Source organism: Hetaerina americana, unplaced genomic scaffold, assembly GCF_022747635.1.
Source record: "Hetaerina americana unplaced genomic scaffold, ioHetAmer1.1.p SCAF_10, whole genome shotgun sequence".
Classification (NCBI taxonomy): domain Eukaryota; kingdom Metazoa; phylum Arthropoda; class Insecta; order Odonata; family Calopterygidae; genus Hetaerina; species Hetaerina americana.
The window spans coordinates 74445391-74465412 of record NW_027286070.1 but is presented as its reverse complement, the minus strand read 5'-3'; the positions used below and the strand labels follow the sequence as shown (position 1 = coordinate 74465412).

Below are 20022 nucleotides of genomic sequence, written 5' to 3'. Positions count from 1 at the left end.
GTCGTCACGCCAGCATGGAGCGCACCGTCGAGCAACGCTACGCAGTGAAGTTTTGCGTTAAACTCGGGAAATTCGCATCGGAGACCCTTAATTTCCTTAACCAGGCTTATGGGGATGATGCATTAAACCTCACAAAAGTTTTTGAGTGGTAAAAAATGTTTAAGGAAGGCCGGGAGCTCGTCTAAGACGAGCACCGCGTCGGACGCCCGACGACCGCTCAAACCGATGCTCAGGTGGCCAAAGTGAACAACGTTTTGGACTCTGACTGGCGTTTAACCATCGCTCTTATCAGTGAGGAGACCGGCCTTTCAGTCGGAACCGTCCACACCATTGTAACAGAGGATCTTGCGATAAGGAAAGTGTGCGCGAAGCTGGTGCCGAAAGCCTTGAGTGAGGAACAAAAGCTGTCGGGGGTGGAAATTTTGCAATAAATTTTGGACTGCGTGCTGGAAGATCTCGGCAACGTTATTATCTCATACGTTATCGGTTCGACTCCATCAAGGTGGTTCAAGCGGCGACGACAAAGGCTCTCAACAGTATTCCGGAAACCGACTTCCATCGGGCTTCTGACGAGTGGCAGACGCGCCGAACTAAGTGTATCAATGCAGGAGGAATGTGTTCTGAAGATTATTAAGTAACTGTAATGATAAATTCAATAAATTTTGATTGTTGGAACCAGTGCCGATACTTATTGTACGAACCCTGTACGTGAGGTGCTATGCATTAGAATAAAGAAGCACAACGTATTTGAATGCATGAAGTATAGAAATATATGTTTCTTCTTTTTCTCATGGATTTATGGGATGAAATAACTAACAATAGCAGATCTGTATAAAATGGAAGGCAATTAGAATGGCATGCTTTCACACTAATTTATTTTTGCGAGACTCTTCTTTAAATTGTTGTGTGCATAGGTATGTAAATGTTTGGATTTTTTCAATTTTCATTACATAATGCACATCGTACTTTTTTTCAACATTTATGTATTGATAACATGTGCGTTATCGATGGGAAAATACGGTAATTCTCTTGGGGAAGCCATTTTTTCATGACGAATGGCATTCCATGCTGATGTGTTTATGGAAACCTTGATATCTCACTAACTATATGAGTGAGAGATCTGATTGAAAAACCATCTTGTAGCTCTTGAAGTTGACCTTCTGTTATGCTGAAGTATGTTAGTCTCAAATTCATTCCATTATACTGACATGAAGGCTAACATATTTGTAAATTTAAAAAATTGAATTATGGAGTCTTAAATTTTGAATTTTTTTCCAGAAGAGTTATAATTGAAGGCTTCCATTTTTTTCGATATTTACGGGGTGCGGCACTTAAGCCCGGACAATTTTCAATTTGAATTTCTCACCTTATCGTAGTTCTACTGGAGGTCGCGATTGGTAATCTTGAAAGCAATAGGCATCTAGTAAAATGTTATAACCTCGAAATGGCGGATATGCTATGTACAAGTGCGGAGTATAATTGAAGAGCTGCTATTATCGAAAGTGTTCGCGCTGGGCATTATATTTGGAAATAGTTCGATTCTTCTTCTGGTACCCCAGATCAACTGTTTATGATATTATGGCTAAGTGTAATGCTTTGAAGTCTGGGGAAGGTTTCGCTAACCCAGCGAGGAAATCTCATTCAGGGAAACGAGTATTTGTCTGGATTTAAGCGCCTTACCCTTTAGACCTATCCACAAAGAGAGTGCAAATAAACAAATCATGACTTAGATACATATCCTTTTCTTTCAGCAGGTGCTCCAATTATTTGTGGCATTTTGATAGTTTTCAGGCACAAAAATATCTTGTTGTCCTCCAGAAAAAATCTTAAAAATAGTAGAAAAGTTGTCAGTTTGTTCTCAAGCAATTCCAAAAATCTCTACTAATTAGAAGGTTTACTTCAAAAGCTACCAGGTGATTTTTGAATCAGGCCATGCCAGGCTTCAGGCAGATATCAAGGTATCTGTAAATAGCCATGTGAAGATGAAATGCCATTCAATATGTCCAAGGAATGGCCTGGAGGATGAAGCTGGGAAATCTTTTTTAAAATTGTTTCTGACGTGCTGAAGAATTCAGGAACCCATGTGCTAATTATCATTTCTAAAATGGTAATGCAACCACTCTTCGTTGATTTGGTATGGCATTAAGCATGAGAAAGCATAAAAAAGTTAGAAATTTACAATCGTCAAATATTTGAATGGACTGATGAAACAACTTAAGACTTAACTGGTCTACTAATTTAATATAAGTATTTTTAAAAGTTTGTTTATTTTGAATCTGGGTGTCTCAATGTACTTACGGCCAGAGTCAACAATGGTGACAGGAAAGGAAATTCCTCTCACAGGCCTCTTAAGCCGTGCTCTGCCGGCCATGGAAGTGTTTGAAATTTTCTCCGGATCCCTTGATTTCTTGCTGGTTAAAACACTTGACTAGAAATTAAGGGATCTAGATTCGAATCCTGCTTAAGGCAGATGATTTTTTCAATCTTAGAAATTCCTGGATTTTAATGTGAATCAGCAGATGACTATGTTAAAATAGCTGTTGTGGCATCTCCCACCATCCTTTGCATCTGAAGGGGGAATTTGGTAGTGTGACAAGAGCCTCTACAAACATCCTCTTTGGTTTTTCTCTCCTCATGTGGTAATTTTGGAAAACAGGAAAAACTTAAATTTGCATTATGTTGTTTATAATATCTGAACTGGTGATAGGTAAATAATTGATCCATTGTTTAATGAATGTAGGTCATACCTTAGGTCATAGCCTCATGATTAACTCATTAACTGTTTGCTGCCTATCTAAAAAATTATGAGACAATAGTTAAGAACAGGTGTCTGAGAGTACCTGGGTGATACCTGGGTACACATAAGCAATGCCACAAGTATCCAGTTAACTCCTGTTGCCTCCTAACTACTACACTACCTAACCACTACATTGGGCACCGAGGCATTCACTTTTTTCAGTGAAATCTTGAAATGTCAACTCTCTTTTGAGCCCTTGCTCCATATAAATAGTATGCTCCTCTGGACTAGGATATATAGTCCCATACTTGTTAAGAATGTACTGATAGTCGTGGTAAAACAGTAGCTGAAAAATGAAAATTCTTAATGGCTCTATCTAGCCAGAATTGAAACAGCTATCTCTGCAGGGTAGAAACCCGTCCTTCAGCTCCGAAGATGGTGAGATTGGCGGGAAAGGTCATGTCTTTGGTTTTCTGGGATTTGAATTGAATTTGGTAGGTTGACCATCTTGAAAAAGGAAAAGCAATGACTGGAGAGTACTGCCCTAGCCTTCTAACGAAACTGGATGCAAAATTTCATGAAAGTAGACCAGTCTTGCAGAGGAAAAAAAATCTTTTCCATCAGGATAGTGCACGTGCCCACAAAAGTGTCTTGGCGATGTGAAAATTGAGGGATTTACACCATAAAGTGCTAGAAATTTCAGCCTACTCCCTGGATTTGGCTCCCTTGGACTTCCACCTTTTCCGAAAACTCAAAGAATTCCTCACTGGCTAATGATTTTCATCCAATCAAAAAGTGATTTTGGCTGTGGATGAATAATTTGCTACACTTAGGGACAACATCACTTATGTGGGAGAAAGGCACTAAAACACCACTGGATGAAATTATCAAGATTACATGCAATTGTGTTGAAAATTAAAGCTTTTTGAAAACATACATTGTCACTTTCATCATCAGAATGAGGACTTTTCAGATCACCCCCCTAAGTTTAAAATATGTGTAGAATAAAATTATGCTTGGGAAAAATGCAAGAGAATAAAATATGCATTAGATTAAGGTTATTTTTTCATTCATGGTGGTGATATCTAGTTTGTGTGCTTTTTTCATTTCCAGTACAACCTCATTCCAAAAGCAGTATTATCTCTAAAAGTGTTGCAAGAGTTACCCATTATTGTTGTGTTAATGTATCAGTTGTACAAACAGAATGTCCACAAAGATGTAGCAGAGTTTATTCCTTTAATCATGACAACAATAACATTGCAGCCAGCTACGCATCACAGGTAATTATTTAGTTATTATGAATTTATTGCAATATTAGGATTGTTCAGTAGTGTCATTGCTGTATATGCATTCATTTCTGTACTTTTGAATATTTCAATCTGCCCTTCACGGTTGAAGACCTAAATGGGGCCAAATTGTATGCTTTCTTAATTTCTAAGTCACATTCCCATGATTGATAAGTAATTAATACTAACTCATTGATTTTTATGCATTTAATTTTTTTCCAAATTTTGTATCAATAAACTTTTATGTGATATGTCCTAACTTTTTTCAGAGTTAATCCTGCATTTAACAGAGAGGTTTTTGTGGATTTCATGGGAGCACAAATAAAAACACTGTCATTTTTGGCTTACATAATACGTATTTATCAGGAAGTTGTCTCTCAGCATGCCTCACTCATGGTAAAAGGGATGCTGGGGCTTCTTACTCTTTGTCCGATGGAAGTGGCCCACTTGAGAAAGGAATTGCTCATTGCTGCACGTCACATTCTTGCAACAGACCTGCGTATCAGTGAGTTGTTTTGATCTTTTATTTGGCATGTGATTATTTTGTGAAAAGTTTTTTTTGCCCATACTGTTTGAGTTTAAATTTTCAGTTATTTCCTGGCTAGAATTGCAAGGTGGGTTTTTACCAGTCGAGTGTACAATTCTCCCCTTCACCTCTGTGTTCAACAGAAATTCCATGTAACAGTTGCTTCACATTTAATCGTGCTCTCAACATGTTCAAAAACTGTCCTTAATGTCAGCGTTATATATGTTAATAACTGCTCTACTTATATGCGTAGGAATGATTAACTGTTTTTTTACATCAGCTTTTATACTGTATCACAGCAATGATGCTCAGTAAGAAAATTTTTCATTTACTCTTCATATAAATCTTTATGGACTTCCTTTTTATGAGTGTTACAGTGTATCGATTGCTGCTAAATATGCATGTTTTATAGGCAGTCGTTCAACGTCAACCTTTTTGCTAATGAAGTGAGGATTTGTGAACTGCGCAATGATCATGTAATCTATATAATTATTGTCTTAAATTAAAAAAAAATCTTTAAGGCTGAATTTCATTCAATATAATGTTCATTATAGGAATAAGATAAAAATAATTTAAGGTTAGGTCTAATTGTTACTCTTGGATCCTCATCAAAGCTAGTGGTATGAAGGATGAAGAAAAAGGAACACACCTTTTTGGATAAGTGTCCATTGTGTATTGAGAATGTTAACCTTCCCATTTTAAATTCCACCATAAAACTATTACATTAGGTCTACATCTAAATACATATAATCATACAAGCCTCCTCAAATGTACTTGAGAGAGGAATTGGATTATCAATCATTGGGATAGTTATATGTGTATGATATTGTCATGCAGGAGGTCTAAACATTTACTTTTGATTTATTCATATGGCTTTGTGTTGTTTTCTACTCTTGTGATTGCATTGCTTCATGAGTGACTCGACAATAAAATGTCTAAACTTCTAAATAGACTTTTATTAAACTCAAATGTTAGCATTCTGTGCAGCTCCTTTAAAGAAACTGGAATACATGAGAGTAGTGTAGAAATATTTAATTGAAAACATTAAGTATAGGCATTATCTCATGTTGGTTAGTCTTGCCTGGACAACAAATTGAACAGGCTCTCTGGGCATACGGACATAGTGTTGGATTTGAGTAAGTTGGGGATCGGCATGATGCGGTAGCTAACAGGCTTCCCACCGAGAGGGCCTGGGTTCAAATCCTGGTGATGGCAGATATTTATCAGTTGTATCTCAATCCCTACTTGAGGTGGCTTATGGAGAGCACGACCTCCATCAGATAGGACGTAAAGCTTCAGACCCCTTCTAGCCTTTTATTAAGAGTAGGCTGCCGAATCTGGATTTCTATTCACCCTTCATCCTTTCCTGTCCATTCTCAATGGCACAAACGACTGCAGCTGTCAGTCGCCTCCCCTAAAATATTACTACCATCAAGCAAGTTACAGGAAAAACTGCCCATTGCATAAAAAAATCATTTTGAATGAAAGTCCTGTACCAACTTGGCTTTAGAAACCTTATTTCAGCACTGAATCCAGGATAATTAAAATCACAGTATTTAAAATGAGGAATTTTATTCAGTAAATTATTTGGATTCAATTTTCAGTCTTGAAAGCAGAAATAATGATGATACTTATTTTTACCCAATTATTGAATCCAACTGCCAATCACAGATTAAGCTGGAGCATTTAAAGGGACTACCAGTTGTGCCAGAATCAAACTTATTTTTCAATTGATTATGGTGCTTATGCTGATGTAAAAGAAAAGTGTCCGCCCATGCACAAAAGCGGGAAGTTAGAAGAAGAGTAGAGTCATGAAAAAGAGTTTGTCCAAAACTTGGCACCAAGTGGTATCCAATATTTAACATTCAAATTTCAGTGACTCAAGTAAGCATCACATACGTGTATGGCCTTAAGGTCGTAGTATGAAGTGGATTCAGCCCTCACTCTTTAAACCAATCTTTATGTTCATTACTGTCGTTTGGTAATACGTGTACACTTAAAGTAGTGTACATCTTATTATCTAATTTGAGAAAACAGTATGCATAGACTTGATGGGGATTTGACAAAAGCTTTTAGAGGTTAAACAAAACTGGCATATTTTTTATTTCAATATAAAGTTTTGAACTGCGCAATAATTAAACATGTGGTTTCTTCGTGGGTGTGATGTAGGATATATGTTAAGCATTGGTCACAGTAGATCCTGACAGCTTAATTGAATTCCCTGGAGTTTTATTGTGATAAGTTGTTGACTATCCTCTCCTTGTGTGTTGTACTGAATCTCTGCTGTGCCATTATTTTAGAGAATACTGAACTTGGATTTCAAAATGGAAGAATAAATTCCATATCACCATTTAATATGATACATCAGAGCACTGGGAGAGGTAGGAGTACATATTTTGCTCTTAATTTAAATGAAGAATAGAAAGGTTTTTGGAGATAACTAGGGAAAACTCTTAAATATCTTGAAAAGTAAATGCTATCTGTGGCATTTACTCCAGATTTTATATGTTCATATTAGCATAGTGTTTTTCTAAATTTGAGTGTAAATTATGGCTTATTCTTAATTTATTATTTTGCATAGTATCATATTTCATTAAAAGAAACCAATTAATTTTATAAAAATTGAGTTAAAAAATTATAATCTATGTGAAATATTTAGAAATTTTACTATTTAAGCATAGACATTAAAATGAAAATGCAACAATTTCAGAGCGTAAAAATCATTCGCCTTGACTGGGACTCGAACCCAGATCCCTCAATATCCGGTCGAGTGCTTTAGCCACTTAAGCTACCGAGGCGCCTCGGTAGCTTAAGTGGCTAAAGCACTCGACCGGATATTGAGGGATCTGGGTTCGAGTCCCAGTCAAGGCGAATGATTTTTACGCTCTGAAATTGTTGCATTGAAATGCACATTAGCGGATGACTCCGTTAAAAGTTACTGTTGCGGCATCTCCCGCAGTTTCTTTGGAATAGACATTAAAGTTTCCTACGTGCTCTAATGTTGAGTTGATTCTGATCAACTTAATGGGAAAATAATTCCTCCAGTTAATTCTTTGAAAACAAAATAGGGACTTGGCATTTTTATAGCTCATGATAAAAATATTGATCTAGAGAAATTAATTCACTTTTTAATTCATAAAAATAGTTGAAAAAATTCACTTTTTTTAATCTGTGAAAATAGTAAAATCAGTTTTTACTTTAGAACATTTTCTGCCGAAAGAAACTTTAAGTTAGTTGAAACTTTGAAAAATGATGCAATGTTACCCTGATCTTAGATCATAATCATTGTATTATAGTGGCAGGCTATAGTTTGTGCAAATTAACTGTAAAATGAAATTATAGATTAGTAATTTATTCAACAGATATTTATTATTATCGTTAAATTACTGGCCAAGGACACGACTTTCCGACAAGGATGATCTTTCAAAAGAAATTTGAAAAAAGGGTGACTTGCTATGAAGGCCTACTCAACTCCTGAAGCAATATTTTGTGGTCAGAAGGATCCCATTCCCTCCCAGGTTCAGTGGCCACCCTAACCAATACCAATAATGGACATTCAAGGTGATATCCCTGTCCTGTGCTTTCTAATGCTGGACCTTTAGATCACAAAATTATGGTACATTTACTTCTGAATGAAGCATATGCAACTCAAAGGTTGCCAAATTCCACCTTTCTTCCCAACAGCACTAACATAATATAGTTTGATCATTCAAACTTTATCAATTCAGTGCTTGCAGAACAAACTATGAAAATAATGGAAAATACACTATTGAAGTTCTAAGTCTATCCATTGCTTTTAAATTAAATAACATACTAGTTGGATATTTGTATAAGGCAATATTACAGGGCAAATTACAATTGCATTATTTAAATAATCAAACATTTTATCAGCTGATGAATAGACATTTTAAGAAATGATTTTAAATTCCAATAATTTTTTGGTAAAAATTGAGCTTTGTTGGTAGGGATATATTGTTGATTTTTCTGGACATTGGAGTTAATTAATCCAATGAGGAGTTTCCTTTTATTCCTTCCTAATTAATATAAACACGTTCAGTTTGCCATGCTGAAAGAGGCAATGGGAACCATTATTTTTTCGACCTAATTACCATGGTGAATGTTTGGGGAACTAGGACATTAGGGAAATGGATTGTTGGAAAAGTGACGATGAATACTCTGAGGGATGGTAGATTTACAAGAATCAGGTTATTTATTTGGTAGTCCACCAAATCTGATAGGTTTTGCTTCTGCACAGTTTGAGCATATATATTTCCTATCTCATAGAACAAGACACAGCATGATACCCCACGCTAAAATGACTAAGCGCTAAACCCTTCTTCAATTCTGCTAAGAAATATATCATTGTACCATTGTATAATAGTGTCCATCAAAATGGAACCTACATTAAATCCTATAATTCCAACAGTAATAATAATGTCCCTACTGCTGTGATAATACTTTGCTCAAAACAGTCCCAAGATAGCTATTCCAATTGCTGTGGTTAATGGCCTCCAATTTTGATGTTTAACTTAGCCATCCACTTTCTCAAGAACCATAGAACCTTTGTCTTGTTTACATTGGTGACCCATCACACTGATTTTCTAAATTGCTCATTAATGATTGCAACCTCTTGGCTCACTTTATAACTAAAGCTTAATCATCAGGGAAACTACCTGATTTAAATGAATTCCTTACCAACTTTCATTTCTATCTCAATTTCTCCCCATACCTCTTTTGTCATTCCTAGACATACAAATTGGAAAGTGTGGGTGGTAATAAGTGCCCCTGTCATACTCCTCTCCCTAACGCTGTCCATCCTGACTCTCCATCTGCCGCCCTCGCCCAAGCTTCTGAGGCTTCTGCAGGTTCTGTATATGTAGTCTATCCCTCCAACGTACTCCTATCTCCTGAAATTGATTAATTCTACCCAATTCACTCTATCAAATGCTTTATCAAAATATGTGTTGCAAGTGAACTCATCCTGATTGTATGCTCTCCAAACTCTTTGAGGTCAATTAACTCTCAAAAGCTCTCTCTTTTGTATTTTCCCTAAGTAGTTCTCTTTGGATATTATCTATCTCTGCGGTATTGCTTTGTGTCAATTTCTTAACACCCTTTCTATCTCGCAATCAAGTATGTCTGGACCTTTCCAATATAAAGTGTTAGGTTAGACCCAAAATATTTCTTCCTAACAGTCATGATAACTAATGCCCATTATTCCTATGGTAGATCTAGCAATTCTGAATGCTAAAAACTGTTAAGGTATAGCATTGAAATTCGGTCATTAAATAAACCAAATTAAGAAAATACATCTCCTTTTAATTAAACTAATTTGTTATTTTATTTACTAATTCTTTATGTGTTTTAATTAAATTCTTAGTTATTACATTCTTGCCCTCAGTTAAAACCTTTATTAATGCATATAACACGAACAATATAAATTGTAGAAAAGCAAATCGTATGGTTGTAATAAAATAAGGGTACTCTTAAGGATAAATTAAAGCCTCATTACAAGCTGAAAAAATATTCAATTACAGTTATGTTTTTTTAATTTATTCTAGAATTTGCACCATTTATCCCTTATTAATAGACCTAAAAAAAATAATGTGAAGTTTAGATGAAAAATTGTTATTATGTTAAAAGTATTAGGATAATCTTAAGAAAGAAATGATCACTTCATTACAAAGTGCCCAAAAATCCGATTACAGTTGTTTTTTGTTGTTCTGTTCTAGAATTTGTACCATTTATGGAACGTCTTTTTGATGAGCGGGTGTTATTGGGCAGAGGGTGGACCACGCATGAATCATTGCGACCATTGGCGTATAGTACATTAGCTGATCTAGTTCATCATGTTCGGCAGCATCTACCTTTATCAGATCTTGCGAGAGCAGTGCACTTATTTTCAAAAAATGTGCACGATGAATCTTTGCCCACTAGGTAAGTTAGAAGTTTAATAACTTCATAGTGCCGTGTTGTGGCTTTTTGTTATGATTCTGTTTATTTGTTGTGTTATCGTATGAATTTAATGGAATTGAACACCATTCTTTCCCCCAGCATTCAAACCATGTCATGCAAGCTTCTCTTGAACCTTGTGGATTGCATTAGGCAGAAAAGTGAAGCGGAAGCTGGTGGCCAGGGTAGGGAGCTTTTGATGAGAATGCTTGAAGTATTTGTCCTCAAGTTTAAGACCATTGCCAAGTTGCAACTTCCAGTGCTCATGAACAAATTGTGAGTATTTCAGGAATTAGTTAGCATTTCTGTTGAGGGCACTTAAAAGGCATCTATGTGGTGCTGATGGCTTAGGATCACAGTTTTTGTTTTTATTTGGTTTTCTGATGTCTTAATTTAAAGATATTGTATTCCTTTGACTAATTGTTTATTTAATTATGTATTTTTAGGGTAAACTAAGTTTCTGATTATGTGAAAGTATGAGCATTGCTATCAGGGCAATAGCACACAATGCAGCTATGCATTGCAGCTATGATATTAGTTAAATGACTAAATAGTCAACATTAATTTTAAAAAATAATTACTCTGCTTAACAGGGATTTAAGAACAATTTTCCCAAGTTGGATGTACTCAGTGATTGGTGTGTGTAAGGGGCATGCATTTAATTCTTACTCATTCATAGGTTTCTTAAATAATGGCTACCATTATTATTGAGTTATCTATTCTATATATAATTTCTAAACTTCCTTTGGAAAGGTCTCGTCAAATTTTTGGGAAAATATTTTCCCTATTTTATGCAAACCTTGGATTGATTATTACATATTTAATATGCAAAATTCTTCTTTGATATTTATGGATTTGTTTGAGTCCTGATTTTTAGAAAAAAAGTCTTCTACATTTGTTGTGTTAAATGTACTAGTTTCATTGCATTGCACTTTTTTTGGGCAGGTATTCGAAGTTGTATTTTGCAATATTTTAATGTGCCTATGTAATCAAATGCTAATATCCCCAGCAATTTGTTCCTATATCAATGAAAAATATTTTTCGCCATCTCAGTTTGCTGCCTCCATGTTAATTAGTTTGCATACGGCATGTTAATTTTTTTTGTGGTGTCTTACCAGCATGTTATGTTACATGTTATGTTACATTGCAATTATGTTACAACTACTGGTTAAGTGACCATATTTTTTATGTTGATCCTATTTTAGGCTTAATTTTTACCATATTTATTTGTGACAACGTTGATGTTTGCAACATCTTAATGCACATGGAGTTGTTAAAGGCAGGTTTTTAAAATTCTGTCTAAATGAATTCTGAATAGAAAATTCAAATTTTTTTACACTCTAATAAAAAGCAGATTTAATCAGTTATTTAGTTTCATGAAAATGATATCATTTACTCTTTAATTGTCCAAGTGTTTCTTGTCCAAGTCCTTTCAGGAAAGGGCAGTAATTCATGGAGTAAATAGCTGGTAGTTTTAATGAAACAGTGATGTTAACCCTTTTTTTTTTGAAAACTAAATCATATGTTTAATGGAAAATACAGTAATTTTGCCATTATGGAAATGGTACATTAGTGCATCTTAATAATACATTTTGAAGAATGTCATTATTTGCTAAGATACATTACCTACATAATCTTCTATTGCAATATATTATGTTCAGCCGCTTTTGTCAGTTAATTTGTGTGCCATAGCGCAATGAGTAGTAACCGCTTCAGTTCAATAGCAGCAATAATGTCTGGGACTAGCCATGGGAGAAATCGATGAAGATTCAAGCATCAATTCAATCGGAGTATTCAACGCTTAATTCTAGTGTTAAGGGATATATTTATGCATGTTATATTTATCTATGGGAACAAAAATGAGTCAGCGGGTGATGGCAGTCTCATATACTGTTTCCAGTGACTTGTAAGGTTTAACTGAAACCAGAATTAGGGGCAATGGGTAAATGCACTTGATGACTTAAGGTTTCCCTTTGAACTCCCATGTATTAACTCTGTGTTTTATAAGTGGAAGCTGTTCAAGTAAGTACACCTTGTCAAAACTAAATGTTATGCATTAAAACAATATTTTCACGTGCAACTCAAAGTAATCATAGTAATGCTATCATATTTTTGAAATTAGTAATCTAAAGTTCCACGGGTAAGGAGAAGACCGGTAATTGCCAATAATTTCATGAAGCACTGACTCTTAAGGCCTTGACCAATCAAACCACAACAAAGAATTTACATTTTCTGTCTAATATGAAGCCATCTGAGGATTGTCGCTTCCATGTTGAGCTATTTTTCTCCAAAACTGTTTTGTAAATAGTAGTGATTAATTTTATGATATATTGCATAATTTATCGGATTTTTAATTCATAGCCTACCAATGTATGATTCCGACAGACCATTTGTGATAAGTTTTAGCGGTTGGGACTAGGGCATTCATCAAGGTTTCCCAGTGCTATGATTCACTCTAATGAAATAAATCTCTATCAACCACTCATGCAATAATATATAAAGAACGAATATTAGTAGTTTGTCCTTAAAATGTAAGTACTTCAATTACTTCGCAAGCTCTCCTACGATGAAAATATATTATTACGTGTAACTGCTTTCTGTTTAACAATAGTTGAAACTTTCAAAATATAATTCAGTGTTGTTCACAAACTAATCTGCTAATCATTAATCTTGAGTGTGTATTTTGAAGTGTCTGTGCTTTGAATGCTTCACCAGTCATTAGTAGGGTATACACAATCACTAGTTGCTTGATCCTTTGAAGTAATAGCTTCTAGGTACTCATGACCACTAATCATTCGGGAAACATTGGCAATCGAGGGTCACTCTCTTTAATGCTTGATGTTACATAAATGGTAATACTAACACATCACCGATTATTCTTACTGTAGAAATTCAGCATTCAAGAAAGTTTGCATCCAGGTATGCCACCAGTTTTTCAATATCTGTTAAAGAATCTTTTTAGTGTGATTGGATTCATTAGGATTCTGACTAATTCACTAATCTACTAATCGTAATGATGAAGCTTCTTACACCCATAATATCATCTCAAATGACCATGATGTAACGGTCAACCTTCCGCTCTCTCCAAACTTTCAAATCTATTGTGGATTAGCATGAGGCAAGTCATCACAGCTATTCAAGAAATATGTATGAGTAGGGTAAACGTAATTTCTTTATGAAACTGTAGGGTATCCAGGTTTAGTTGTTTAGCCCAACAGGTGCATATACATTTCAGTTAGGTAACATGCCATTAACCCTGTGAGTATGATGCCTAATTTTGTGATTAAATGCCAAAAATGTCTGACTATTTTAATGATAAATACAGAGTTTATGAAAAATCTAAGAAAAATTATTATTTATAATAATTTACTGAAACAGTTACATGGTATAGTGAACATTGTATCCTTTGGAATTGAAAATAAACAACTTGGCTTTTCCACATCCTTTTCCACATAGAATTTCTATGTGGGAAAGCCAAGTTGTTTATTTTCAATTTCAATGTGAGGACTTCCCACCAAGTAACACCAGAAACTGTTTTATCATATCCTTTTGTAAGCATTGTGCTTCAAAGTAATTGAACAAAAACTTGCTGCGCTAAAATTATTGCACTCCACTGAGGAAAAGGCAGACTAACTTTTATTGTGTTTACAGCTCACTAGGCGAATACCTTGAGAGGTCATGCAGCCATCATCATTTCAGCAATGAACAATTTCCTACTTATTCTGAATATCTGATTCATTGTGAGAGAATATCTGGTCCATACCTCGCGAGATGAAAGGGTCAAATGTTTAAGGGACACTCTGATTCCGTCGCCAGGACTTGTCTGTGAAGCAGCACTTCAAATTTCAACAGTAAACAACATCCCTTCATTGGAAAGACTCACTTTAAGATGATACTAGAAATCTCACCATATATTATATCTGAAATAGGTTTTTATCTGCCCCAGGTGTCTCAAAAGATTCTCTTCATTTCTGTCTTGAGAGCAATGGACACCCTCCCCTGAGAGGCTGGAAAAAATTCCTTTGCTCTACCTAGCAGTTATGAAAATGATCATTAGCAAAAACTTCCTTATCATGTGCAATGCATAGAGTTTAGACATTAATTGCAAAGGTAAATGAAATTAAAACTGATGAAAATGAAAGAAAAAATTATAGCAGAATTGTATAAATGTCACATAAATTCGGATATTGAATCAATATGAGAAAAAGTTTATAAAACAAAGCATTAAAATAAGAATTATTCAACTTTTATTTACATTAGTAGCCATCAAGAAAAGAGTCTCCTAGAGCAACACTGGGTATGTTAGGAAAATTCATCAGCGTCACTGATTGTAACTTTGGCACTTAGTGCCAAGCTAATACACACAAAACTCGAGCAATTCTTACCAAAGCATTAAGTAATGTTACTTACTGTTGCCCTTACCTAAGAAAAAGCAAAGAACACAATTAGTCCATCATGAATGAATAAATAACGCACTTTCAGCGGCATTACTTTGCGTGATTAAACTCCACTATGATAATAAAATCAACATTGAGTGAATTGGACCCCCTGGGTAGTAAATTGCAGTATGGGAGCATTTTTTTATAGTTGAGGTGAGGGGTTCAAGTGGCTCCAAGAGAAATGGAATCAAGAAATCCTCATTCTAAGGGCTTAGAGAGCATGTCCATTCCAATATTTCAAGAAAGTGCACTCGCCCAATGTTCAGCATTGACGTGATGATGCCAAAGTCTTGCAGTTGATGGCAGGGGATGTGAGTGATAGGAAACTGAAGAGAGGAGCAGCTGTGAGCTAGGTAGACTGAGGGAGTTGGCCCAGCTGCTTCCTTTTATAGTCTTTCTCCAGTTTGGTCGTGCTTTACCAACTGAAGATGAATGACACCACGTGCTCCGTGTGGCTTGAATCCCTCCCTCCAGGGATGTGGAGGGGGGGGCCATTAGGTTTTGATATCATTAGCTGAATTTATTATAATGTTGTTAGCCTTTTAAGAACCCCTGCGTGCTAACGTTTTAAATGGCAATGTGCTTATTTTTGCAATTTGCTTTTGCTTAATTTTTGAATTGGCATGGCTTTTCAGTGTGATTTGCTTTTATTTCTGTGATGCTTTGCTGTCATGATATGAAACTGAATGGTAGCTGCTTTGGATGATGCATCTGTTTTGCATCTTTCATTCACCAATGCCTTTTGGTGATGTGTAGCAAGCAACCACAAGGTGTGAGCTCTTCCCCTAATCCCATCAGTTCTGCCCCGGCTCAACTACCAACCGCACCAAATGCGGCTGCTGTCACGGAAGATGTGAAACCAGTGATAGTAGATGGTGTTGCAGTTCCACCGGCATCATCCACGGTCCATGCTCTGACATCACTCATGAAAGAGGAAAAGGACAAATCACGCTTTGGATTTCCTGCTTCTCAATCTGCCAATTACAGTGTTACGGATTGCAGAAGCCTTGTGAAAACACTTGTTTGTGGTGTGAAGACAATCACATGGGGATGTGCATCATGTAAGGTAATTAAAATATATTTTGGAGGATTGGTACTGCACAACAGTGAAGTAAAGCATTGGGTCTGCGCAGAGAGATGTGATATATATGTGTGTTACTTGCTGATTCCATATTTAAACAATTAAATGTTTGAAATTTTCCACTTGAATACATTCTGCTCATTCTTTGCATATTTTAAATTCATTGTACAAAATTGGATGGAATGTGATGGTCCAGTGGATAGAATGCCGGGCAAGGCGGGTTGGGTTCAACTGTGGGTGACTCTCAGGTTCACCCAAGCTGAGTGAAATTTCATGTACCAGGGTATCGAACCAGCCTTCAGGTTGTTATCTGTGGTATTTTGGCTTAATATTAATTATCATATGCATGGTAAAAATTGCTTTGTTGGGAACAGTTGTTAAACTCGTTCCAGTTGGTAAACAGTGAATGTGTAATTGGTGTAAGTGAGAAGTAGTTATTATTAGGGGAGGGGACTGACAGCTGAGATCATTTGTGTGCAAGTGAAAAATAACAATAAATGGATACACTGCATTAATAGATTTATTTCTTTGGATGTACAAGGAATATTCAATAAAGAGCAATCATAATTTTTTATTCACATAATTTACCGTACAAAAATTAATTGTATGCATTAAAATGTCCAAGGAAGAATCAAAATAACTTTCTACGGGATAGAATTTTTGCTGTCAATTAGTTTTGCTACTTTGTAGTATCATCTGAATTCTCAAAGTCCAGATGATACCACAGGGTAGTGAGTTTATGGTCAAAATTAAATCTAGGCATAGGAGTATAGACAAGTCTGTTTATCACTGAATGAAAACCGGCTAGTTAATGGGTAATCAGGTGGCAAGAATCTGAGGGAATCACCGGATCTTCAACTAAAGTCTTCCTGTAGATATCAAACATGTGTTTTCCCTCATGAAGATCGATGGTGAAGTTGAGAAAATATATTTTGTCATCAGCACCTGGCTCCATTGCAGAATTGATAGAATTATGCATGGACTTGAAGTATTTAAAGAAAGTTTCCAATTGTCTTTTGCTACCTATCCAACAGCATAAAATATCATCCATATATCTGAGCCAGCGTAAGGTATTATTCTTTAGTTTCTCTTTAGAATTGAAGATTTTCTCTTCTGATTTATCCTTGAGAATTTCATCCGGGAGTGGGGAGAGAGACGAGCCCTTCCTTTTTTGATAAATGTGCTTGATTGAATAAAAAATACTTTTGGTCAACTCAAAGTTGTATTAGCATTAGTAGGATTAGCTTGCACATCTTGGAGGTTATCTGACAGTTTACTTTGGCATTGTGAAGGATGTCTTGGGCATATGATACTGCCTCTTGTTTCGGGATGGAAGAGAAAAGGTTATTGTGAACATCTAAAGATGCTAGCTTGGCATTCTGGGGTAGCATAACTTTCGTAGCTTGTCCACTAGTCACACATGAATTTTCGATGCTGTATTTTAATTTAAAGACAGAGAATAGGCAAAAAGAGCATTTAGTTTGAAAGCTATCTTGTGTGCTGTCTGGTGTGCTCCTACTTGCCACCACAGGTCTAATAGGTATGCCTTATTTGAGTGAACCATGCATTCTTGGGGGTAGAGGGGCCATTATTCACTGGGTGAAACTTACCTTTGTGACTAAACACATGAAGATATTATGTTTTTAATGAGTTTTTGGGAGGAACCACTGGGGTTTAAAAGAATGAAACAATGAATGTTGTCGAAAAGTGTTATTATTTTTTTGTTATTATGTTTGAATTCCTCCATGTCATGCCTGAAATTATAAAATTTGTGTTTCTTCACAATGGGGTACAGGAAAAAAAAGTAAAATGGGGCTAGGCCTGAACAATGTGGTGGATGAAGAACACATTAACAGAGGAAACCATTTCAGGCTTTATTTTGCAGAAGTTATCCATGATTTCATTGTGTTTACTAATACTTTACTGCATACTTCAAAGGGCAGATTGGGTGACAAATAATGGGATGGATATTAATATTAGCAAATGCAAATCCATCAATTTTAGTAACTAGGTAAATGGAAACAATAGGGACTATAAATTCTCAGAAAATGTCACCTAAAAGTCATAGCTGCAAATACTTAGGTGTATATTTAACCAAGGATTTAGGGTGGGGGCTAAACGTGGAGTACATTTTTAAGAAAGCTTTCAAAACTCTTCATTGGGTGATGAAAAACCTCAAAGGGAGCGTTAGAGCAACCAAGGAAAAGGCGTATCAGACCCTGGTAAGACCAGTTTTAGAGTACGCTTCTCTTGTATGGGACCGTCATGAGGAAAGTCATATTAAAACACTGGAAAAGGTGCAAAGAGAGGCTGCCCGATATGTACTGGGGAAGCATAGGAGGATGGAGAGTGTGTCTGACATGCTAGAAACGCTGGGCTGGGAACCTCTACAAACTAGAAGGAAAGTAAGCAGACTTTGTGGAATGTTCCGCATTCTGAAGGGGGAGAAAGCTTGGGCTTAACAGCTTTATTTTTTTTTAATTTACCTTTTTCTTTCTTTCCGATTGATTGGTATTTATGAGATGGGGATTTTCTTGCGTTGTGAAAGATATTTGTGTTTTGAAGTTCCCTTTACGTGTTCTTTTGTTTAATGACTGATTTTACCTTCGTGATTATTTGGGACTTGGGTGCCACCTGACACTGTCTATCAGTGCATGTGGATTTTTACTAATAAAATAATAAAAATATTAAAAATAATAAATTACTGTATTAATAAAAATCATCAGGTGTATTTAGCAAAGTTTTTTACATTAAAAATGTGTTTTTCATGAATGTTTACCTATTTAGGTTCATAGTGTTTTCAATTTGAAAGAGTCTTTGTTATCATTACAAATATTTTTAGGTTGTGTCAGCTGATGGCAGTACAACTGGTCAGAGTAAACATTTTCAACCCAAAGAAACCCTGGTGTTTGTGCGATTGGTTAGGTGGGCATTGCTGGCTCTCGATGTTTTTACAATCACACCACCAAATCCTGTGATTGGACCTCTTGGTAACCTTACTGGAGCTTACACTCCTCAGGTTTGTTTATTTTTTCATTATGTAATTGTAAATGTATGTATTAGTTTATAATAAAAAATATTTATTAGTTAACTAATGAAGAATGGCTAAAGAAATTCAAGCATTAAGCATGCCATAGCAGATAGACTATGTCAGGAGGAAAGGAATGAGATACAGAAACATTATGCCTTAGACATGTCAGGAATTGGCTCCTGTTACAATTGGCATGAAGCCAATTGGAGCAGGAGCAATTTTCAACAAAAAAATGCCATCCTCGCATTTTTTTGTTGAAAAAGTTCTTTATTCTTTCCTCATAGCCAATCGTGTGTTTCTTAATGTTGTTTACTCTTTCCTTCATTATCCTTGTTATTTGTTTTTACATGATGCAAACATTTGCATAAACGTTAGCACATAAATTTATAAGTGAGAAAACCTATGTGAATCAATCAAATTTGATTATTTTAGTAAGGCATCCTGCTATGTTCCAAAACATTTTGTTTTTCAAGAGTAAAAATCAAAATCTCATTTTAACAGGCAACCCAGCCACCCAGACCATCCTCTATTCAACAAGTGCGAAGCAAAGAGGAGAAGGAAGTTTTGGAACATTTTGGTGGTGTGGTACGTGTCCAAGGAAAAAAATTCTAAATTACTATTATTTGTTCTAATATGACTATATTTTTTATTGATAAACATATTTGGATTCACCACTGTATTGGTTGCTATTTGATTATTGACTTCAGTATTCATCAATGTCTTTCTTCTTTGTTATTTTTCAGTTTGCCATGATGAATCATCAGACTTTTCAAGAGATTTTTTCCACGACAATGGAATACATGGTAGAAAGGATTCATCAAAATTCTGCGCTTCAAACCATAGGCAATTCCTTCTTAGCTAACCCCACGACGTCTCCTGTCTTTGCAACCGTTTTGATCCGTTATCTGCTGGAGAGAATGGAGGAAATGGGCCATGGGGCTGCTGATCGCTCAAATCTTTATTTAAAGCT

The 20022-nt window shown here is 35.7% G+C and overlaps 1 protein-coding gene across 1 annotated transcript in view; it reads left to right on the top strand.

The window, feature by feature from the left end:
* The window catches only part of Nipped-A (Transcription-associated protein Nipped-A), a 132535-nt gene that overhangs the window by 11681 nt on the left and 100832 nt on the right, over positions 1-20022 (top strand). Inside the window, exons 6-13 of the mRNA XM_071598887.1 lie at positions 3851-4017; positions 4293-4528; positions 10282-10486; positions 10604-10777; positions 15739-16006; positions 18864-19040; positions 19554-19637; positions 19796-20022. The exon at positions 19796-20022 is cut by the window's right edge and continues 87 nt beyond it. Of these exons, the coding sequence (XP_071454988.1) occupies positions 3851-4017; positions 4293-4528; positions 10282-10486; positions 10604-10777; positions 15739-16006; positions 18864-19040; positions 19554-19637; positions 19796-20022 (1538 nt within the window). The remainder of the gene's footprint in view (positions 1-3850; positions 4018-4292; positions 4529-10281; positions 10487-10603; positions 10778-15738; positions 16007-18863; positions 19041-19553; positions 19638-19795) is intronic.